This window comes from Saccopteryx leptura, chromosome 5, assembly GCF_036850995.1.
Source record: "Saccopteryx leptura isolate mSacLep1 chromosome 5, mSacLep1_pri_phased_curated, whole genome shotgun sequence".
NCBI classification, from domain to species: domain Eukaryota; kingdom Metazoa; phylum Chordata; class Mammalia; order Chiroptera; family Emballonuridae; genus Saccopteryx; species Saccopteryx leptura.
The window spans coordinates 194724085-194745923 of record NC_089507.1 but is presented as its reverse complement, the minus strand read 5'-3'; the positions used below and the strand labels follow the sequence as shown (position 1 = coordinate 194745923).

The 21839-nt window shown below is 53.2% G+C and overlaps 1 protein-coding gene across 3 annotated transcripts in view; it reads left to right on the top strand.

The window, feature by feature from the left end:
• The window catches only part of PHACTR3 (phosphatase and actin regulator 3), a 165085-nt gene that overhangs the window by 84748 nt on the left and 58498 nt on the right, over positions 1–21839 (top strand). For 2 of the 3 annotated variants that reach the window (XM_066387333.1, XM_066387332.1), the window contains exons 2-4: positions 10494–10655; positions 14140–14217; positions 19660–19842. In XM_066387333.1, coding sequence (XP_066243430.1) covers positions 10494–10655; positions 14140–14217; positions 19660–19842 — 423 coding nt within the window. The remainder of the gene's footprint in view (positions 1–10493; positions 10656–14139; positions 14218–19659; positions 19843–21839) is intronic. The other variant, XM_066387334.1, reaches the window with a different exon arrangement.

Here is a 21839-nt window from a genome sequence, read left to right as displayed (position 1 = left end):
GGGAGGCCAGTGTGGGTGTGCAGAGGGCAGGTGCAGCCTGATACACAGGGGACTCTGGAGTATGAGCAGCTCCTCAGAGCTTGTCCCATACGGAGGCAAAGGGGCTGGGCTTGTGACATCGGTCATTGGCCAGCCTTCTGAGACTGCTCCAGGTCAGCACACACCCTGTGTTCTGCCCAGGCCTCCAGGACAGGCCTGGAGGAACAGGCTAATGCCTCATTCAGCTTTTGCACCATTTCTGACGTGCTCTGACATAGGACAGTGTTTCATCGTCAGCCTCGTGTGGCGGTCGCGAGGACTCCATTTATAATTCCCACAGCCTGACCACTGCGAAATACACCATCCTTACCAAATTTCTCATTTAAGGCTGTTTTCGAAGTTTTCACACTGTGTGAAGCTTTGTTTTCCTGGGTCATTCAAATCTGCATGAAACATGGTCCTCGTGTATGTGCGGGTTACCATGTGATATCCTGACCAGCTTCTCTGGCCTCCAGGGTCCAAGTCCTGCAAAGGGCTGCACTGACGTCTGTGAAGGGAGATGCCCGGCCTGGAAGCCAGAGAGGGAGCTGCCACTCAACAGCAGGGGAGTCTTCACACAATTCTGAGAAGACAGGTTTCCTCTGCAGGAGCGGGTTCCCAGGACAGCCCTTGTCGCTGGCCAATTGTCCCCAGAAAGCACAGACTGTGGATTTGGTGGCTTGTTGGGCTATGTCCATCTCACTCTTTGCTTCCATGACCATCCCCAGAGAAACCAGGGCTGGGACATGACCTGCAGTGAAGCAGGTTGCCACAACCATGGCAAAAGCACAGACACTTGCAGGCATTCAAGCCTATTGTGCCCTGCTCTGCAGTGAAAGTTCTCAGTGAGCATGAGGCAGAGCCATGCAGGAGCGTAGTATGGCAGAAAAACTCATCAGGTTCACAAAGGAGCCCAACACAGCAAGTCCTGAGAGACATGCCTTGGTCTGGTAGGATCAGCAGTCCCCGAGATGATGGACTGGCTTCCCTTGCTTAGGGACTGGGACCCTGAGCACAGGAGGAGCAACAGCACCTTTCCTTCGGGTTCTCTAATGCTCACTGAGCCCTTGCCGGGCCTTACTGGGCTCTGTTTTAGAGCCCGGAGAGTTACGTGGGATGCATTTGATCTCTGCTTTCATGATCTAAGAGCCAAAATGAACATTAAACTAATGAACACAAATCACTAGCTAATTATAAACTCCATTGAAGACTATGGAAGAAAAAAACAGCAGGAAACCTAAGAGATGGGCATAGAGGATGGGGCCACAAGGGATGAATAGGAGTTCCCCAAGGAAAAGTGTTGCCTCTAGAGGGGTTGGCATGAAAGGCAACCCTGTGGTGGGAAAAAGCTTAATGAGTCAGGAGCAAAAAAAAGAAACACACACACACAACTGGAGCAGAGTGGGAAGGGGCATGGTGTGAGATAAGCTTAGGAAAGCAGAGGTCAGGACTCTGGGGTCACAGTTGGAGTTTTGTGTTTCATCCTGAAAACCACTGTGACATTAAGTATGGATGGGGTGCCAGGCCCTGTTTGCTTAGTGGGGCACGATTAGCAGGTGTGGGAAAACCAAGGAGGTGGCTGCAGAGTTGGGTGAGGAGAGTGATGCTGCCGGGTTCATGTAGGGGTGAGGGTGAGGGGTCAGGGTCAGACATTGTTCCTTCTCTACCTTTCTCAGAGCAACACCAGGACCTGTTCCCTGAAGACATTTCCAAAGGGACTACTGAAGGCAGGATTTGGCAAACTAGGGCCCTTGGATGAAATCCGCCTGCCACTGGTTTCTGTACAAAAAGTTGCATTAAAGTGTCGCCCTTCCTATTACTGTACATGTCATCTATGGCTGCTGTCATGCTACAGGGGCCGCATTGGGTGGTCACAACAGAGATCAATTGTACAGCCCGCGAAGTCTAACATTTACTTTCCGGCCCTTTCCAGAAAACATTTGCCTATTTCTGACCTGAGCAAACTGAGGGGGGGACACGTTTTCAAAATACAAATCTGTTGGCTCAGAAACTTTCCAGCACTTAAAATGTGTTTAATTCCCCTGAAAAATGTTAAAGTATGTATAATTTCAAACAATTAACATTTGCCTGTCCTTAGCTTTGACTAACGTTATAGAAAAACCGCATCTCATGCTTGAGCTTTAGGAAGTCAGGGCTGGAACTCGGGCTTTGAAGATGATGGGTGATATTATTTGTCTAAATTTATACTACTCACTGGAGTGTCCTAACACATTATTTCACTGTTAAGCCGCTCCCTGAAACACTCATTTTTCTCCTCTGTCACATAGGATCTCTAGGAGGATGTCTCTAAAAACAGCTTCTAATCTTTACAAAGTCTCTTTGTAAAGATGCCTCTTTACAAAGGCATCTTGCGAAAGAATATTTATGAGAATCTGTGTGCACGCACATACCCAGCGTCCTACTAAGTCCCCTAACAGCAGAGGGCCAGGACGATGCAACGACGAAGCCCTTTTTCCAGGCCCCACCTTCTCCTTCCCTGACCCCGGCCTCTTCATGTTGTAACTCCTGCTTCCAAAGTCCCTGCACCGTCTTTCAGAACCACTTGATTTACGGGAGCTGAGCTGATTTTCACTAGGAGAACTGGCCATATGTCTGGCAGGCACCAGGGACCATTGGCAGAATTATGGGGCTGATACTAAACAGATGGGCCCTGTGGTTACATGTGCTGTTTTTTCCACCATACATGTGAGGAAAAAGAAGCCACTAATAACGTCTTGATTTTTCCACTGGTGTCAGAGGCAAAAATGACGCCCATTTATCTAGCCCCAATGTCAGCATCTTCTCTGTGTAGGGGGCCCTCAGACAGCTGGACGAAGCTTAGAGACTTGGGAAATTTTGTGGCCCAACCTCTGCTAAAGAATGCTATTATCTTTGGAACGCTGATAGAGGGAAGGAGACGTCTCTATTCCAAAAATACATTGTCATTAACACTACTTAGCAGGAGTACACTCAGACTGCTTAATCTCAGGTTTATTGCTCCAGCTCCATTTTGTGTGGTTATTGCTGTCTGGGCATCAAGGTGTAAGTAAATAGGGTTGCCCGGTCCATCTGTCTAGGAAAAGCTGGCTCAACGACTGGATAGGAGTGCTTACTTTCAGGACTTCTCAGTGCCTTTGAGACGACGTGGTGGGAATCTTCAGGGAAGGCTTGTAGTGTCGACAGTGTTTTCCATCCACAAAACACCTCCCCATGCTCAGGTCCCATGGAGCATGCTTTGGGACCCACTGGTGCCATGCCCAGATGGTGAACTTTAGATCCCAGAGCCTGGACGCCCGTGCCAGACCTGCCGTTTAACAGCTGTGTGACTTCACACACAGGCTCCCCGCCCTTAACCACCACTTTCTAAACGTCAAATAGAGCTGAAAATGTCCCTGCATCCTAGGGTTGTTTGCTCGAACATGCTGAAGAATTCAGTTGTTTCCCCAGGGCATTTAATAAACTGTTCTCCTACGTGTCGGCTGGGTTGGACTCACCACATTCCAGGGGCCCGTCATTCAGCAAACTTAGCCTGGCTCTTCTATTTCCTCCTCTGTGCGTCTTAGCTCCCAGACTAGTGAGCGAGGCAGGGAAGGGAGATGCCGTCTGAGTTAAGGGCTGCTTGGGTGGCAGCCAGGAGAGGTGATGAGCCAGTGTGAGGCTGGGCCTTTGCTTAGGAATTGCCATTATTCTGCTGTCGAGGGGCACAGAAATGACTCCAGGTTGTCATTGATAACCACTGACCTGCATTGTCATTTTGTTTGTTTTATATCTCAGGATCAGTCTGACTGCCTCCCTCACTCCTTCATCCCTTCACCCCACGTGCCTGCCACTGTGCTGGGTGCTGAAGGAGGAAGGAGAGGTGCCGTCGAGATCCTGGTTCTCCGTACCTGGAAGGCAGCAGCGTTTCCGTCCCGGGGCCATAACTGACTGCGGGTTCTGAGGGGTGCGCTCTCAGAGCTGTAGGAAAAAGCCTGCAGAGGTTCTGGGAATGCAGCCCCAGACCCCGAGAGGTTCTTCTCTCTTTATTTATTATTCTTATTATTTTTAATAGAATAGAGGAACTGACTGTTTAAAGACTTTATTTATTTATTTTAGAGAGGGGAGAGAGAGAGAGAGAGAAGGGGGGGAGGAGCAGGAAGCTTCAACTCCCGTATGTGCCCTGACCGGGCAAGCCCAGGGTTTCGAACCGGCGACCTCAGCATTCCAGGGCGACGCCGATGCTTTATCCACTGCGCCACCACAGGCCAGGCGGTTCTTCTCTCTTTAAATAAATTAGCCCTTCTTACTGCCTCCCTCCCTGCCCTGCCCATCCTGGCCACCAGTTTCTTCCTCCATGGCCAGCAGTTTGAGCTGGTCTACCTCCTTCCTGGAAGGTGTTCACATGTGGCTCTAGTTCTGTTCATTCTGATCACTGCTCCCAAAGTATCCTGCTCTTCAGATGTTACTCAAGAATTTTCCAGAAGGCGTGGAGAAGGTCAGGAATACTTTTACATCTGGGAGACTTCAAATGCATTTTGAAAATTTGGTTTAAGAGGGTCAGACCCATCCTGGTGGTAGGTCAATTACAGCACCCAGCACTGTCTTTGTAGATGGCCGTCAAGCCACATCTTGCAGCCTAGACACAAGCCATTGGTCTCCTAGCCCCCTAAGTGCCATAATTTTACTATCTGTGCTGCTTTACTGAACTCTGTCCCAGTCCTGCTTCTCCTCCCTCACCCCACACCCCGATAACATCGTCTGCTCCCTGTGGTCTAACAAGGGGTTAGGATAAGGGCTTTGGGGCAGACGTCCTGACTTCTAAGCCCACTCTATCACTTTAACCTTATGACCTGGGAAAATCATTTCATTTCTCTTTGCCTCCATTTTTGTCCTTGAATGTGGGTGATGAAAAGAGTGGCCTGCCCTCTAGAGTCTGGATGGGAATGGGACAAGCTCATTCAAGTCAGGTGCTCAGGGCAGAGCTTGTCACACAGCAAGTGTTCATGACAGTGACAAAACAAAGCTTGGTTTTCTTGATTCTTCCATATGAGTTTATATCTCACGTTCATTTCTCATTCTGCTCTGAAGAGGATTCTGCCTTGGTGACATCCCCTGATTCCTCCTTCCTTTCTCTGATGACCCTCCTGCCCTTATCTGGCTGTGCCCACTCAATGGGCCTCCCTGCCTTTGCTCTTGTTCCCCTGAAGTCTGTCAGTCACACTGACATTCTGTGTGTGGCCTTCCCACAATGCTGATCTCACCCCAGGTCTCCCAGTGGTTCCTGTGCTCTCAGGATGTCATTCATGGCCACACGCACCTCTTCTTGGCTGGTCCCCAGCCTCAGCTCCATTCCCTCCATTTCAGACACTGTGAGCTCCAAATTAAGAGTTCTCAGACCCCATGCCAGCAAATTAGGACACTTAGGACAACATAGCATTGGTATTTTTCTTACTTATCAATGTGTATTTAATGAAAAGATTCTTTTCTTACAATGAGATTATATTCTTTCTATTAGTTATAGTCAGTAGTGAGAATAATAGATGATAGCTTTGCGTATGAGTATTTGTGTGTGTGTGTGTGTGTGTGTGTGTGTGTGTGTGTGTGTGTTGGTCATTAGTCAGCACCAGAGAAAGCTGGCATCTCTCTGTGATCCTAATTTTATATGTGGGAATTTTGCTTTGTCTGAACCTCAGACTGGGGACGTCAGATCTCACCTCTCTGCATTATTCCCCATTCCCTAAACACTGTGTACTGCCATTGCTTTTATGGATTTGCTCTTTTTATTCAACTCCTACACAGTTTCCAAGGCCCGACTCAAATATTCCTCAGCAACAGTAGCCTTCTCAGAGTTTTCAGATTGCTTCTCAGAATTATTTCCTCTCTAGTTGTAATCCTCTGTCTTGGTTCTTCCTGGGGACTCCTTGCACCTTGGTTTCCTCTGTAGGTCTGGTGGATCAGGGAGCCCACCAGAGCAAGGGGTGTCCAGCAGAGCTTTGTTCATAGAAGATAGTCATTAGGTATGACCAGATGGACTCTCTTGGGTAAGGACGGACTCATGGAAGAAATAGAAGCTGTGCTCTATTGGTCCTTATCCCGGCTTCTTGTTTGCCTCCTTCGTAGCCAATGTCACATTCTGAAGTTATCGCGTGGTTTTCTTGTTTGATTTGTTCCTGCTCCATAAGCAGGTGAGCTTCATGCAGTGTGGCATGTCGATCATGTTTACTTGACTCAGATTCAGAGAAGCCCTGGCACACAGCAGGCCTCGGCTGGTATTTCATGAATGAGTTTGTAAATGAATGAATGAAACAAGCAAAAGGCATGTTCCAACATTGTCTGATGCAGATGATGCCTGTCTTCCTTAAGAGGCCAGCCACTCAGCATGTGGCCCCTGGTACCGGACCTTTCTCTCCCGATGAGGTGGGATTTCCCTCCATTGTATTTTAGGGCAAGGTGTCCCAGGGATGTGGAGAGAGAAGACACAGATGGGTCCGTGGAGAGAAGACAAAGAAGCAGAAATGCTGGCATCTCTAAGGGGTGGACTTTGCAATCGGGTGGATGGGACCAGATCCTGGCTCCAACACTGGCAGCTCCGCATCCCAGACTCACAGGTCGAGCAGGTGTTTATTGAACCACCTCCTGGGTGCTGGGTATCCGTAAAGATGCCAGGGACACAACGATGGACAAGACAGCCAAAGTCCCTGTGCTCATGGAGTAAACGTTTGCTCCGGTGGGAAAGACAGATGGTAACAGTAAACAGCATATCCCACAATGATATCTGAGAGTGACCAGTGCTAGATGGAAGGGGCTGTCATTAATAAAGGAGTTGGCCCTGTGCCAAGTTTGGAGAGTAGCCTGTGAGCTCAGTGAGCTCAGCCATGGTACTGGTGTCCCTCACTAACTTGTTCTAGAACAGTGCCTGACTTGTCGGCTTGTGGGATCCATTGAGGGCATGATGGGTGGGGCTGGGTACCTGAGGACAAGTGCACTGACTGTCCTGAGCCTGATGGGGGACAGAACCTTTGCTCTGGGTGTGTGATGACAACAGGGTGGCCGCCAGCCCCATCCATCATTCGGGTACCTGGGAGGCCCCTCCCATGTGTGTAGTACCTTCTCACACACATGTGGTGAAACATTCTCATTAATTAACTGCTAATGTCTCACAGGCAGCAGAGGTGCCTCTGGAAGTTAGCACCGCTGTGTTATTCAGAGGGTAGAGGGACCCGCTAATGTGTTTGCACCTCCGATCCTCCCCAGGGTGAAAGGGGGGTTCCTCAGCAACTCCGAGAGATTCGGAGATTCCCAAGCTGGAAAGGGAAGCAGGCAGGCACACCAGCCCTCCCTTCCCTGTGGACACACAACGAGGGGTACATGCACACCCACTACATATGTACATGCCCACCATGTAGGTGCACACTTCCACACATTCCCACACACCCACTCACATTCACATACACCCTCGCACGTGTGGGGACGACTCCATGCCCAGAAGGACCCACACCTCCCTCTCGCTCACTCAGACCCCCCTACAGAGTTGATGGCACAGTCATGCTCTCTCTGCCCTCGAGGTATTTATAAGTAATTCCTTCACTGAACAGCACCGCCTCTCTTCTGCTTTCTGGTCTTAGATTGCAAGTCACAGTGTGGAGAAGCCCTCACCAGCCTGGCCCTGGGCCTGAGCCACCTGGGGAGGAAGCGGGAGAGGGTGTATCCTCCTTCAGACCTCTGGAGATTGCCGTCCACTGGGCTGGGGGATCTTTGCTCCCTCCTGAGAGCAGGCCCCTGAGAAGTCACTCAGACTGAGCACGTTGCACATTCAGTACATGCACAAACCAGATATTTTGAACTGAAGGTCCCCCGTGGCTCCCTGCTGAATTCTGAACCAAGTTCAAGGCCTTCTTACCTTCCCAGCTGCATCCATGGCCCTCACCGGCTATGTTCTTCCTCCGAGCCCTTGAATGCACTCTTTCTCTATCTGGTGACCTGGACCAGGGTCTCAGCAAAGCAGGTGGCCAGTAGGGTGGAATTTGTAGTCTAATGTGTAGTTTATTCTTTGTCCTGCTCCTTTTCGCTTTGGCTGCTAGGGAGCTCGGAGTCACATGTGTGCCCTCCTCTGGCACCCACGTGAAGTCTCTAGCCCCTGGATACTGTAGGCTTGTCAGTTCCCCTTCTTATCTTGATAGGCACGTGTATTTTTTGCAAGGGTCACCCATCCTTTGTGGACTAGGCAAGGCATAAAGAAAACAATGACAAGGCTGGATTGTCCCCATGCTCATCTCTGGGGATCTTTGTCTTTATTTTCTAATGAGCCACGAGGCTTGTGAAGGCCTGGCTAATTCTTTACAAATTGTGCCCAAAATGCCTCCAGGACAGTCAGCTTCCCCAGGAACAGGTGGCACTGGCCGTTTCACTCCATCTGGCAGCCGTGGGTGCAGGAAGGGAAGGCGGGGATATCAGAATAAACCGCCTCTGGGAAAAGGGGGACCGGCTGCATCCCTCATGCTGCGGGTTGAGCTGGGGCGATGATGGGGGGCGGGGTCCTGACTGGCACCCTTGGGTCTCCCTGGCTCCATCACTTCCTCACCTGCATGTCCTAGGTTCCTACTGGGTGCTGGGTGTTGGGATCAGAGCAGAAAACAAGCACAGAATGTCATTGCCTTTGGTGTCTTATTGGTTGCTGAGCCTGGAGGGAGATGCTCTGAAACAAGAAGACCCTGGGTTCATCCTGAATAAAAATGCCCCCCACCCAGGGCCACTGTACGGACCAGCTGTGGCCACAGTCCCCAGGCACGCAGTGCATGCTCAGGTAACAGAGAGAGTGTGCAGGTACATACCCCGGCTGGCCTGGGCCTGTCCTGGTTTATGCCCCTTGTCTTGGTGTCCCATCATTGTGTCCTGCCCTGGGTGACAAATATATGCAGTCACCCTATAAGCAGCTTAGCAATTTGAGAGGGATTTCTGGAGTCAGGCTGCTCGAGGTCACACCTCACCTCAGCATTCCTTGCTCTGTGACAATCGACAAAATGGCTCACTGCTCAGAGCCTCGGTGTGCGCATCTATAAAATGGACATAATAACAGAGTCCACCCCATAGATTCACTGTGAGGACAAAATAACACCTGTCGTATGAGGGGTTGGGCTGGGTCTGGCAGAGGGCGGTCCATCCCAGGTCCCTCTGACTGCAGGGGGCCTCCTTTCAGCCAAATAACACTGGGAGGTTAAATCTGAGAGCCTGTAGGGGACTCGGGTCCTCATCACTGTCCCTGTCCCAGGAGGGGCTTGGGGCAACTTGGGCGTTTTTTTCTTGGTCCTACACAATGAGGACCCGAACTCTGGGCTCAGCTCGGCCCGATGACGGGGCTGGAGTGAGCTGATGGGGACGCCCTGGCTCTGTTTCTCACCGTTCTGCCTTTCATCATCAGTTAGTCATATTTTGTTTTCTATTTTGTCTATCTTAAAAAATAATAATACACCTCACTTGCAGCCTGTGGTGAAACCTATGCCATCCTCTTTCCCAGGCCTCCCAACAGTGTGTCTCGTTTCTTGGGGCTGTGCGGATGTTTCTCTGATATACCAGCGTGTGTGTGTGTGTGTGTGTGTGTGTGTGTGTGGTCCCCTTTTGGCCACCTGTGACACATGCTGTGTGGTTCTGAGTGCCGGCTTTTTCGCCCAGTGGTTTATCTCAGCCAGCTTCCTGTCCACTCACACCCCTCTGCTTTACTTTCCCACCTCTGTACGCGGGTCATTGAGACAAAGGACGATGGCCTAACCAGTGTCCTGTTGTTGGGCTTGTAGTTGCAACCAGTCTCCTGTGCAACACAATGGTGCCCTGTGCTTCCTCGGCCCTGTCTCCCTGCACCCCACAGAGTGTACAAAATGGCCTCATTTTCTGAACAGGGAAGGAAACCGAAGTTGCTTTGCTCTGTCCACTCCTGGACTTAGTCATTCTGCAGCTGTCCACTGAGAAGCACAGCCAGGTCTGTGCCGGGACCGCGGCATTGCAGCTCCCTGCTGCCTACATGAGTCAGTTCAGGACCAGAGGGCTAGGGGCTGGACCTCGTCTGGGACAGGAGGAGGACAAACTTCCTGCAGGAAGTTAGACTCAGCTGAGCAACTGGAGGTCACAAGGCACAGAGGAAGCTAACAGGGAGAGCATTGCAGGTAGAAGATGCAGCATGAACAAAGGTCCAGGGGTGGCAAAGGTTTCATCCTGGAACTCAGTGTCTTCAAATTGCTGTGGCGGAAGGCAGAGCTGGGTGAGGACCTGCAGCGGATGATGGGGAGGTGGCAGGAGGGAGGGTCTCATAGAGGGAAATGTGGTACGGTCATTCATGAGCTGGCACATGCCACCCATGGGTGCACCTGGTTGGAATGAGCCTCAGAGATTCTCCATTGCTCCGAGGACTCTCTTGAGCTCCAGGCTCTGGAGAAATACAGTGGATCCTTGGCGAGTCATGTAACATTGGTGATCACTTGAGCCTGTCCTTGGTTTTCTTATAGATGAGATGGACTCTACCCCCCCAGTGCGCTCAGAATATCTGGTCTCAGGGATCCGAACTCCGCCCGTGAGGAGGAACAGCAAACTGGCCACCCTGGGCAGGATCTTCAAACCCTGGAAATGGAGGAAAAAGAAAAACGAAAAATTGAAGCAGACAACGTCTGGTGAGCACGCAGAAGCCGGGCCTGGTGTCATTGTCATGGTGCCTTCTGTGGCTGATGTTGTCTCTGAGCCCCACAGGAGGGCAGACTGTGCTTAGTGGCCCCTGACAGCCAGAAGCTGCTCAGCCTGCTCCAGGTCACCACCCTCCGTGGGCCCGTGCAGGCCCCACCCACCCAGCTAAGACAGTCAGCACCCTCATCCACTCACCTCCCGGACCCTAAGAAACACACACATCACCAGAGACCTCATTACAAAGGCGGGGCTGCCCTGAGCCAAGACCCTGGCTTGTCACAGCTTTCCTAGCTGACCCCTCTCGAGTAGCAAGCACCTAGCCCTCCCGCACGGAAAGCCACTTTGACAACCCTGGGGCCCTCGGTCCCTAAGAGCCCCCTGGTGATTTGGAGTGTTAGGGCCCTCAGCTCTCAGCTCTTTCTGGAGGGAAGGCTCCTTGCCTCCCTCAGAGGACCCTGAAGAACCCCCCCTCACCGCTGGCCACTTCCTTATCTCCGGCCAGTCCTGGCTCTGTGGGAAGTCGGGTTGTGACGGGCGGTGCCACTTTCTCCCCTCACAATTCACACTGGGAACTATGACCATCAGACTAAACAATAGGGGACGTGGGTGGTAACAGCAGCAAACTGGCCATATTAGCAAATGGTGACAGAACACATTTCCAGCTAACAGAATATTCAGAACCATGCCTAAGGCCAGTGCTGCTGCTGTGTCCCTGCCCATCTCAGAGACACAGCTGGGCTCAGAGAGAGGAAGCTGCTCCCAGGGCCAGGCAGGCAGCGGTCAAGGAGCTGGGGAGGAGCCCGGCAGTCCTGCTCGGGGCCAGCGCCCAGACAACAGGGTGTCCTTGGTGAAGGAGAGGTCGGGGCCTGGAGAAGCAACCCCAGGGAGACAGCATCTCCCACAGGCCTCTCTGCTGGGTCACGCACCTGTTAGCTAAGGCTGGAAACAGATAGTGAGCGAGCTGCTGATGAGGAGTCAGTCCTGGGTCTCAGGGACCTGCCTGGTAAGTGCTTGGCTCAGGGCATTGCCTCTGGCGGTCCCCCAGGTCCCCGCTTCCTCCCCAGGGTCAGAGGCTGGCAGAGGCACAACCAGTGGGGGGACCACTAAGAGCAGCAGCTGGTCCTCCACTCACACTTCTTACACATTTTTTTAAATTACTCAAGAAGTCGATTAACTAATTCTCCTTGGCAAGAATGAAAGCAGAGTAGACACCTAATGCCAGGTGCAGAGCAGACGGGGCGCCCGGCCTGCCTACTGTGAGCTTTCAGTCAGGCCACGGACCTACGACAAGCAAGCGAGACAGTGGGGACTCCGGTGGGGCCTCGCAAGAGCTGTGCAGGTGCTGGGGGAGTGGGCAGGGGTGGGCGTTGCTTGGCTGAGAAGACCCAGGATAAGGAGGTGACATTGAGCTGAGACACAATTGGCCTCCTTGAGAAGGGCAGAGAAAAGCCTTGCAGCAATAGGAACAGCCCATGCAAAGGTGCTAAGTTGGGGAAGACATGTCTGTGTAGCAGTGAAAGGCAGAGAGAGCCAAAGCGGGAGCCGGACACCCTCTGGGTTGGATGCCCCCAGCCGTGGGATTGGAGGGTTGAGCTATGCGCTGTCAGGACCCCGTGCCTCGGGCCCCCTCAGCCCTGTGGGAGAGTGACCTCTGAGATCATCAGGATATTGTAGGACCCCATAGGGGCACTGAGGGCTCCAGTAACCTCTGCAATATCCTCACCTGTGGACATAGCTTCCCTACCGTCAGACCCTTTATTCCAGCATTTAGGTATCTTAGAACAGGACTGCATTTCTTTCGTTTCTTTATTCTAAAGCATTCTTTTCCCCAAAAATGTGGGATGTTATTTAAGCATATCAAATCCATGATTTCTTAGGCATTCTTGGTTAGAATGAGATAAAATTAAAAAAAAAAAAAAGATTTAAAGAAAAAAAAACAAACGAAGCAAACAGAGAGGTTGGCAGGGCAAGGCCTGGGCGGCGTCATGAGGGTCTCTCGGGAGTGTGGGAAGTGGCATCTGAGCCCCTACCTGCTCTGGGGTGGCTCGGGCAGTGGGGGCAGTGACCCCTGAGAGGGGGCAGCAGGTCCTCACAGCTGCCTCTTCGGGTCATTGGGAAGACCACGAGTCAGAGCAGGTGACATCCTGCATCAGAGCTGGCCCTCGTGAGTGTGATGGGAGTCCCACAGCTCTCTGACCTCCACCCTGTTTCGGGGGGGGGGGGGCGCCACCCTCTTCACTTGCCCTTCCCAAAGTCCGAGTTCAGTTTCTCAGTTTTACCCACACATCACGCACCTGGGAACTAGGTTGGAGGTGGGACTACAGAAAGGAAACTGTGATCCTTCTCCCTGATGTCTCTGGGTTTGCCCTGCTCACCCCTCAGCTCCCAGAGCGGGCACCTCGGGGAGGCTGCACGCCCCCGGCCCTGGGCCCTCTGGTTCTGATGGGTGTCCGTCATCTATCCTCAGGCAGAGACCGTGCCCGTCTTGCTCCTCTGCCTGGCGCACAGTGAGCGCTCAGTACATGCCGTATTAGTGTGACTCCACTGACAAACCTCCTGTCACTACCTGCTCCCTGAAGGAGGACTGAGTCGGTTCTGCCCCACAGTGACCCCCACCCCCAGGACTCACCCAGCTCCTGGCACATAGTAGGTGCTCAGTGAAGAATTTTAAACAGACTAAATAACTCCGTTGTCATTACCTGCTTGTCCACCACTGCCGGACTTGAAGCTCTGACAGGTGGGCTGGCTCTGTCTGTCCCCCCGCAGCCAGCACGGGCAGAGGGCTCACACATATGAGTGACCCTCTGTGATGCAAGCTAACAGCTGGCTCTCTGCATCATTTAAAGAAAGGGTCCTAGGATGACATAGGTTTGTATTTGGAGACTGGGTTCGACTGTAGGGAAACAGTTTTCTGGACAGGTAGAGAAAACAAGGGGGAACACAAGCACGTTGCTGAGTGCTTTGCTCTGGCGTGGGGAGACGGAGAGGAAGAGCTGAGGAGATTTGGCAGAGTGGGGTCTGTGGAGGGGGCCGGGTCCCCTCCCTCCCTGTTCACCTGGTGAAGGGGCCGGGTCCCCTCCCTCCCTGTTCACCTGGTGAATTCTTTGACAGCGTTAACCTGGGTGTGTGGAGGAAGCCCTGGGGCAGCTGCACAGAGACTGGGTTTATGAACAGAGCGGTCAGGATGCATTTAGCAATCCATCACCGAACCGCAGAGAAGTGCCCCAGAGAGTTGGGGGCAGAGGGAGGCTGTTCCTGGCTGGTTAGTTAAAGAGCATTTGGCAGAGGGCAGCAGTGGGGCGGCTGAAGGAAGGGTGTCATGCCAGGTGTTGCTTCTCAGCTGGTCAGCTCGGTCAGTGAGAAAACGTGGGCTTCCTTGCCAGGGACCAGGCCCCTAACCCTGCCTCCCCTGCTGCCTCCCTGTGTCTTCTGGATGTCCCCGCCCGGACTAACCTGGTGTTTGTGCTTGCACAGCATTGGAGAAGAAGATGGCTGGCCGGCAAGGTCGCGAGGAGCTCATCAAGAAGGGGCTGCTGGAGATGGTGGAGCAGGGTGAGTGCGGGCAGGGTAAATGGGAGCCCCTGGGCCAAGGAATACAGGACTGGGCCCAGGAAGCACTTTAGGGCAGCATGGAAATTGGAGGAGTCTGGTGTCCACGTATGGCTGCTGGACCCGATGCGTCCTCCACGGTTGGAGAAATTCCCAGAGTTACTCCCCATGAGGCCAGCCCCCCGGGGCCTCTCAGAGCCCATCAGGGAGTCGGAGGCCACCTCTCATGGGGCACAGAGTGAAGAGCCTGCTTCTTCCCTGAGGAGTGTGACAGCTCCCTCTAAGCCAGGTGTGGATTAAGCTTGTGGTGGGTCCTGATTCCCCTGGAGTGATAGCGTTGGCTTTTATTTTCATATTCACATTTTAATCCTTAATTTGAGCAAGTTATTTTTACCGCCACCTACAACTCCGGCTACCCTGTGTTAACCAGCGACTGGACTGTCGGCTGAGTGCTGGGCACCGTACCGGCCTTATCCCTGTGGCTCCCACAGCACCCCCGGGCCGCTGAGTCCTTTCCCCTCCTCCCGTGTGCAGAGAAGGATGCGGGGTCCAGGAGGCAGCACCCACAGGGCCGAGAACGGTTCAGTCCCCGGTCTGGAGAGCGTAATTGTGGTGGTATCTGTGTGGCCACCTTCATCTGCATCTTTGAGAAACAGCGGTTATTATGCTAGCATTATTAATTCATAAGATTCTTGAGTTCCCCGCCTTCCTCTCTCCGTGGTTCCGGAAGGCCTAGAGCACAGGCCTGGGTCCTGGTGTGCTTCCAGTTCCCTGGCCTCCTGGGCTTGGTGAGGGGGTTACAAAACCGCTCTCTTGGAGCTGTACCGGGCTCTTCCTCCTGACTGAAGGATCCTGGCCCCTGGGAGGGGTGGGGGAGATTCCTATCAAAATTCCTATCTCCCACGTTGTGCCTTATACTGTGAATGACGTGTTTGTTGCATGGCCTAGGTCTCAGGAATCAGGAAGGACACTCGGCAAGTCCAGCTTCCTAAATGCCCTGGCTCTGCGGGGCCCTCACCTCCAGGCCCAGTGGGGTCCAAGGCCTTTGTCATCCTTCCTTTATAGTCAAAGACTGAAGGAATTTGAGGATGATATTTCAGAGGAAACCAACACGGGCACATACTCAGTACCAGTAACCAAACTTTACATGTGCAAGGAAATCTCTGCTGACTCAGGTTTGCAGGGATGTCATTGCTGAGAGAAGTGTGGGCTGTTTTCATCTGGACGGAACGAAACAGCTCCGGGCACAGGGCGTTTCGAATGTGTTGCCAACAAACTTGACTTTGGATCTTGGGGAAGAATTCAGGCCTGTGTATCATCCATTATGGAAAATATAATCATTGGTGAGTGAAGACTAAATAAGGATGTAGACTGACTCCTGGAAAAACAAAGGGATGGGGGGAATGATTGAAGGAGGGAACTTCTAGAAGGGCAGCTTGCCTCTCCTAAATGCTGCTTATTTGTAGAATGGTGTTGTTTGATGGGCTGGGTACAGAGACCTGGGGACAGACCATGGCAGCAGCCAAGGTGTCAGGGTGACCGCCAGGCTGTGCTGCTGGGCAGGCTGTGCTCCTGGCCTCCATGTGTGAGATGATGCCCCACGCCAGCTAGATTGGGTCGGCACACCTTTCCTGCAGAAGATCGTACAGTTAACTTAGGCTCTGGGGGCCAGAGGGTCTCTGTCACAACCACTGACTCTGCCATTGAAAGGCAAAAGCCAATAACACATAACAGTGGGCATGGCCGCCCCAGGAAACCCTTATTTGTGGACATTGAAGTTTGAATTTGGGGTAACTCATGAGCTATTATATTTCTTTTTTGATTTTTTTTTCAACCATGTGAAGATGTGGAGTCTGTGCTTCGCTTGGGGGTTGGAACAGGCGATAGGCTGGCTTTTGCCCCCAGGGTGCAGGTTGGCAGCCTGATCTTTCTCTCTCGTAAGTGATTCTGGATCAGGAACTAGAAGGGCCTGAGACTCAGTCTCTTTCCTCAGAAGTTGAACATGCACCTTTTAATTGGTACTCCGGTACTTTTTGGAGGAGCTCCTGCTATGTGCAGCGTCTGAGGATGCAGGTGAGCCAAGTGCCACCCTCCCAGAACACATAGCCCGGTATGGGGGGGGGGGGACAAACACCAGGGTTTGTAACGTGGCACAGGCCTTGGGAATCACGACAGGCGCTCCAGGAGTGCCGCTTTGTAGAATGCGCCAGCGTTGCATGATCACAGCTGACATGAGTGTGGTGAGGGACTGGCACATCGTGCCCTGAGAACGTGAAACAGGCACCTGGCCTGGCTGGTTCTGTTTGCGCACATGGGCTTCACCTGAGCAGCTCTTAACAAGCGTTGTGGGCGTGGCTTCCATGCATGCTTTATAAACCTCAGCTGCCTCCGTCTTCAGTGCGGCTAAGGTTGAGAAGCCAGGAGAGCCGGGAAAGCGGGAGTGTGTCTTCAGCCCAGAGAAGCAGGACCTCGTACTGGAAGGAAGCGGGGAGCCCCGTGAAGAAACCAAGAGCAGGTGGGGTGCAGTGAGGGTAGAAACAGGGAGGGGGGCCTGCGGTCCACAGAGAATCATGTCTTGTCTACCTTTTCTCTCCAACATGGTTAGAGTCAAGACAGTTTGAGTTCCCCAGGAAGGGATCGAGGGACAGGTGCCTCTAAGCCGATATGGGAGCCCAGGGCAGCCACAGGGTGACTGGTGAGTAGGTTTTCAGTGAGCCTGCCCCGGCTGTCACTGCAGGGCATGATAGAAGCCGGTCCCAGGTCCTCTGGGAAGGGACCTGGCGTCGGGGAGAGGAGTGGAGGACTGTGTTCTTCACATGGACAGGTGCTGCCTGAATTTCTACTGTGTCTCACCTCTTCTGGACGTAGTGATAACAGGACATGTGCATTTGTTTGGCAGAAGGCATCTGCGGTAGATACTTTCTTGCCCTATTGTTTCTGTTGTTACCTGCTCAGACAATGCTTTTCCTCACTGGGGGTGAAGTCAAGCTTGGGGTTAGGTTCTGTGTATCTGTAATTCGTACTGACATTAGGATAACGGGTCCTAGTGGGCTGATAGGATTCTGTGGCATCGCCCTGACCCCAGCGGGGTGGGAGCTGAGCACCGAGGCCCCCACACACAGGGTGGGAGTTCTGGATGGGAATGCAGCACCCCCCCACACACACAGGTCTCTGACTGTTGTGGCTGTGCTGTGAGCTCTCCCCACCCCTGCCGCCCCCAGGAGGTTGCTGTGGTTTCCTAGGTTTGGGTTAAGCCAAGGAATCTCCCTCAGCTGCCAGCACCTGCTCCAGACCAGGTGAACATCCCTGCAGCTAGGAGCGCCCCCCTGTGGCCGCTTGCTGTCACTATGACTCCACACAAGGCAAGTGCCTGGGAGGCTGAGTGGGTGACAGTGACAATGAGTTTCACGTCCCACCTGACCCCTCTGCGGTGGCTCCTGGAAGTTGAGTGACCTGCTGGCACCCAGGAAGGACCGTTTGTGCGGTGTGGGATGTATGAGAGGGACCAGGTCTGCATGGGGAGGGCGGAGGTGACCCCTTTTCTCTCCATCTTCACTGCTGTGGCCGTCCTTCTCTGACATGTGACAAGCAAGGACCGGCCAGCCTCCCAGTCCCTGCGCCTGGCTCCACCCAAATGGCCTGAGTGAGGAGAGGAGTCGGCGGGTATCTCTGTGCCAGATCCTGCATGTTCCTGGGTGACTTCCCTCCACCTTCCTGTTCATGTCCACGTGGCATTTGCTTAAATAACTTAAGGAGTTTCATACTCCATTGTTGGTTCTGTGAGAGAGCTGGGAGCCTGCTGCTGTGCTCTATGACCTGGGAGACCCAGGGAGCTTTCCTCGGGGGACTTAGGCAGAGGCAAGAGGTCCGTCTGGTCTCTGTGCAACTGAACATGGGGGTCAGTGGGTGCATGTCTGCATGCATGTGTGTGCATGTGTGTGTGCAAGCGTGTTTATAGCCTGTTCCCTCTCACTGAGTACTCTGTAGACAGAGGCTCAGCCCTGTGCTCTCCACTGTGGCCCTCGGAACGAAAGGGCAGCAACGGTGGAGATTGGGCAGGAGGGAGGGCCTGCACCCACAGCTCCCCCACCCCAACCAGTGTTTCTTAGCAACCACCCTGCCACCAGGGCTATTTTGGGAACTGTAACTTTTCATTGAACAAGATTGAGCTGCAGCTCTAAGCCCGGTCGGCTGTGGAAGTGGGGGTTAGGGGGCAGCCTCTGCTGAGTCCCTCCGAGGCTGGACACCTTTCGGTCCTCCTGGTTAAGGATTCTGATCAGCTTTTTCTTTTTGTCAATGAGGAATACACTGTTGAGGGACACAAGGACGGCAGGCAAAGGGGGCCCCAGACTCCAAAATAAATATTTCCTTCTCCTTTCCCCACCATGATGGGAGGCAGCAGCATGGGGACGTTCTTCCAAGACAGGCTGGGGTCCCCACGCTGCTGCCTCCCAACTGTGTGCACGTTACGCTGCCACCTTCCACCGTGGTGGCCCCTGAACCTGCTGCGGGGAGGAGGGGGCCCTCCGGGGTCCTGCGGGGGACTGATCTGTGTTTCAGAAGGGGAGACTTGTGTCAGCGGAATCTCCCAGCCTGGACTTGCCGCCTTATGACTGTGTGACTAGGACCAGTTGTTCTCCTGAGCGCCAGGCCCCTCATCAGTAAGATGTGATCCTGAGAGGTTGAGGGTCAGACCCTCAAAGGCTGAGCCCCAAACGGGGATTCCAGGTCTCCTCCGAGCCCTGCTAGGATCCTGGTGTCATCTTTCTGGAATCTCCGCCTGTCTACAACCAGGGACTGCCTGCTCTGTGATGCCCCCCAATCCTAGGATTATGAGCCTTAGTATATGAGCCGATGGAGGGTAAGGATTGCAGCTTATCCTGCAATTCCCAGGACCTCTGTGGGGTGGTGGCTGCACAGGTAAATCTGTTATCTGTAGCCACGATAATGTCACCTAACAACCCAGCACCTCGGGGGTGTTTTCAGCTGTTGGATTGACCCGGGCTGACAGGATGGAGGCAGCTCAGCCCTGCCCCACCTGCCTCTCATCCCCTCAGCATGCTAGCCAGGTGTATCCTTAAGGTGAGGGCCAGGTACACACAAGCAGCAGGCAGATATTTTTTGAAGCCATGGTTGCATCAAACCCGCTAAGGTTCCACTGACCAAAGTAAGCTACAGAGTCGGGGGGGGGGGGGGCATTGTCCAGTCTCCGCAGGTGTTAGAGTGAGAGTGCGTAGGCAGGGCTGCAGGACAGAGGCGAGGGCTGTTGCAGTGCTCTGTGCTGCCTTAGAAAGACGGTATGGACAGGGACTCCAGGGGTGTGGGGGAAGGCGGTAGGGCACTGCCCCCGGTCTGGGGAGGCACATTGCCCAGCAAGGCATTTGCATGCATGAAAGCACACAGGAAGGGAGGACAGGCTAGGCTGACAGCTGAATTTCCTTGCAGATGCTGAAAGCAAAATGGGTAACTCTGACAGAGGTCCCCGAGCCACACAAAGCGAGCCATCCACTCCCAAGCAGGAGACCCAGACTCTGGAAGATGCCCCGCCAGGAAGCCCCTTGGCCGCTGGCATAGACCAGGCTTCCCTGGACGAGCCCATGTCCTCGGACACCCATTCGGAGGATGCAGGTATCAGAGGGCACAATGTGGGGTTGAGCTGCTGCAGCATGGCCATCGGCCTGGGTGGCAGCTGGGGTCCCTGGCCTGGACAATAGCTCTGTCAGGAGGGACAGCCATGCCCTGAGGGACAAGCTCTAGCTCCGCCCACTCCACCATGCAGCTGGGCTGGAGTGTTTGCTGGAGCATTTTCCTTGTGCGTTCTCCTAAGTCGGGCACAGCATGTAAGTGAGAGCGCTTAGGATGCTTACAGGTGGCCCTCCCATGTGCCTTCCTCCCGGCTACCTCTGCTTGTTCACTGGGCACCTCAGAGCAGGAAGTTTTCTACTAAGGAGCCAGTGTCCAGTGGGAACAGCTTAGATGAGCCCAAGACCATAAGGCAAGATGGAGGTGGAGGGACCTTCCTGGTGGCCTGAGTCCCACAGCAGCGGCTGCCTCTCTGTGGAGCGCAGCCTCTGGCCCTGAGATGGCGCTGCAGTGCCTGCTCTGGCAGCCTGGCGGGTCGCACTGGAAGGGCCCAGTGCTGCTCCTCCAGTGGGAGAGTGCGGCTCGCTGCTCCTCCACCCAGTATGCTTGGTACCCTGCTTCAAGCTCCCCTGTTTCCTCTGTTGAATGGGACAAACAGTGGGGCCTGGCAGGTGGAAGGCCTCAGCGCCGTGTCTGTCGTGTTGGTTATTGGTGGTGCGGCTGGAATGGTGATAGTCCCGATTTTAACTGATCAGGACGGTTGTCAGCTGTGGGGAAGAAGAGGACAGGGGGAGGGGGGAGGAGAAAAGCATGAATCCGGCAGAGAAACCTGGGGGTGCTGTGAGGTGACCACCCCCTGCTCTCAGACCTGTTAGCAGCGTTTTTAGAGAAATCTTCCGGGGACCTCACTGTCCAGTGGGAAGTGTGTTCCCTGGTAAAGTTGCAGCAGTGAACATGTCAGGTACGGTGTGGGGGCTGGGACTTGAACTGCGTCCTCACAATTGCGGGAGGTTGGGAATCCAGGCCATGAGGACGGGTATGCTGGGTCCTCCGTGGTGGGCGAGGTCTTTGGCGTCATAGCCGATGGGCCTCCGGCCTCGGCCACTGCTTCCTGCCCAGCAGGGCTCCCACCTGTGCTTCTCACTACTGCCTCTGACTGCCGCTGCCCTCCAGCATTTAGGCCAGTGGTGGGATCCAGCCAGTTCACAGCGGGTCAGCAGAACTGATACCTAATTTTTTGTTGAGTTTGGAGAACTGATTGTTAAAACGGCACTTGTTCTCTCTAAGGTCTCTCTTTCCAGGGTGGAAATCACAACTTTACATCCCCTACACTTTTTTTTTTCTTTTTAAAGAGACAGAGAGAGAGTCAGAGAGAGGGATAGACAGGGACAGACAGACAGGAACAGAGAGAGATGAGAAGCATCAATCATCAGTTTTTCGTTGCGACACCTTAGTTCATTGACTGCTCTCTCATATGTGCCTTGACCATGGGCCTTCAGCAGACTGAGTAACCCCTTGCTTGAGCCAGTGACTTTGGGTCCAAGCTGGTGAGCTTTGCTCAAACGAGATGAGCTCGCACTCAAGCTGGCGACCTCAGGGTCCTCCACATCCAAGTCCAACACTCTATCCACTGCGCATCGCCCAGTCAGGCTCCTTACACTTTTTATTTATTTATTTATTAAATTTAATGCAGTGACATTGATAAATCAGGGTACATATGTTGAGAGAAAACATCTCTAATAGATTATTTTCACATTTGATTGTGCTATACCCCTCCCCCAAAGTTAAATTGTCTTCTGTCACCTTCTATCTGGTTTTCTTTGTGCCCCTCCCCTCCCCCAACCCCTCTCTCCTTCTTCGCCCCCTCCCCCCTCCCCCCACCCCCCCACCCCTGTTGCCATCACATTCTTGTTCGTGTCTCTGAGTCTCATTTTTATGTCCCTTCTATGTATGGATTCATATAGATCTTAGTTTTTTTCTGATTTACTTATTTCACTCCGTATAATGTTATCAAGGTCCATCCATGTTATTGTAAATGATCC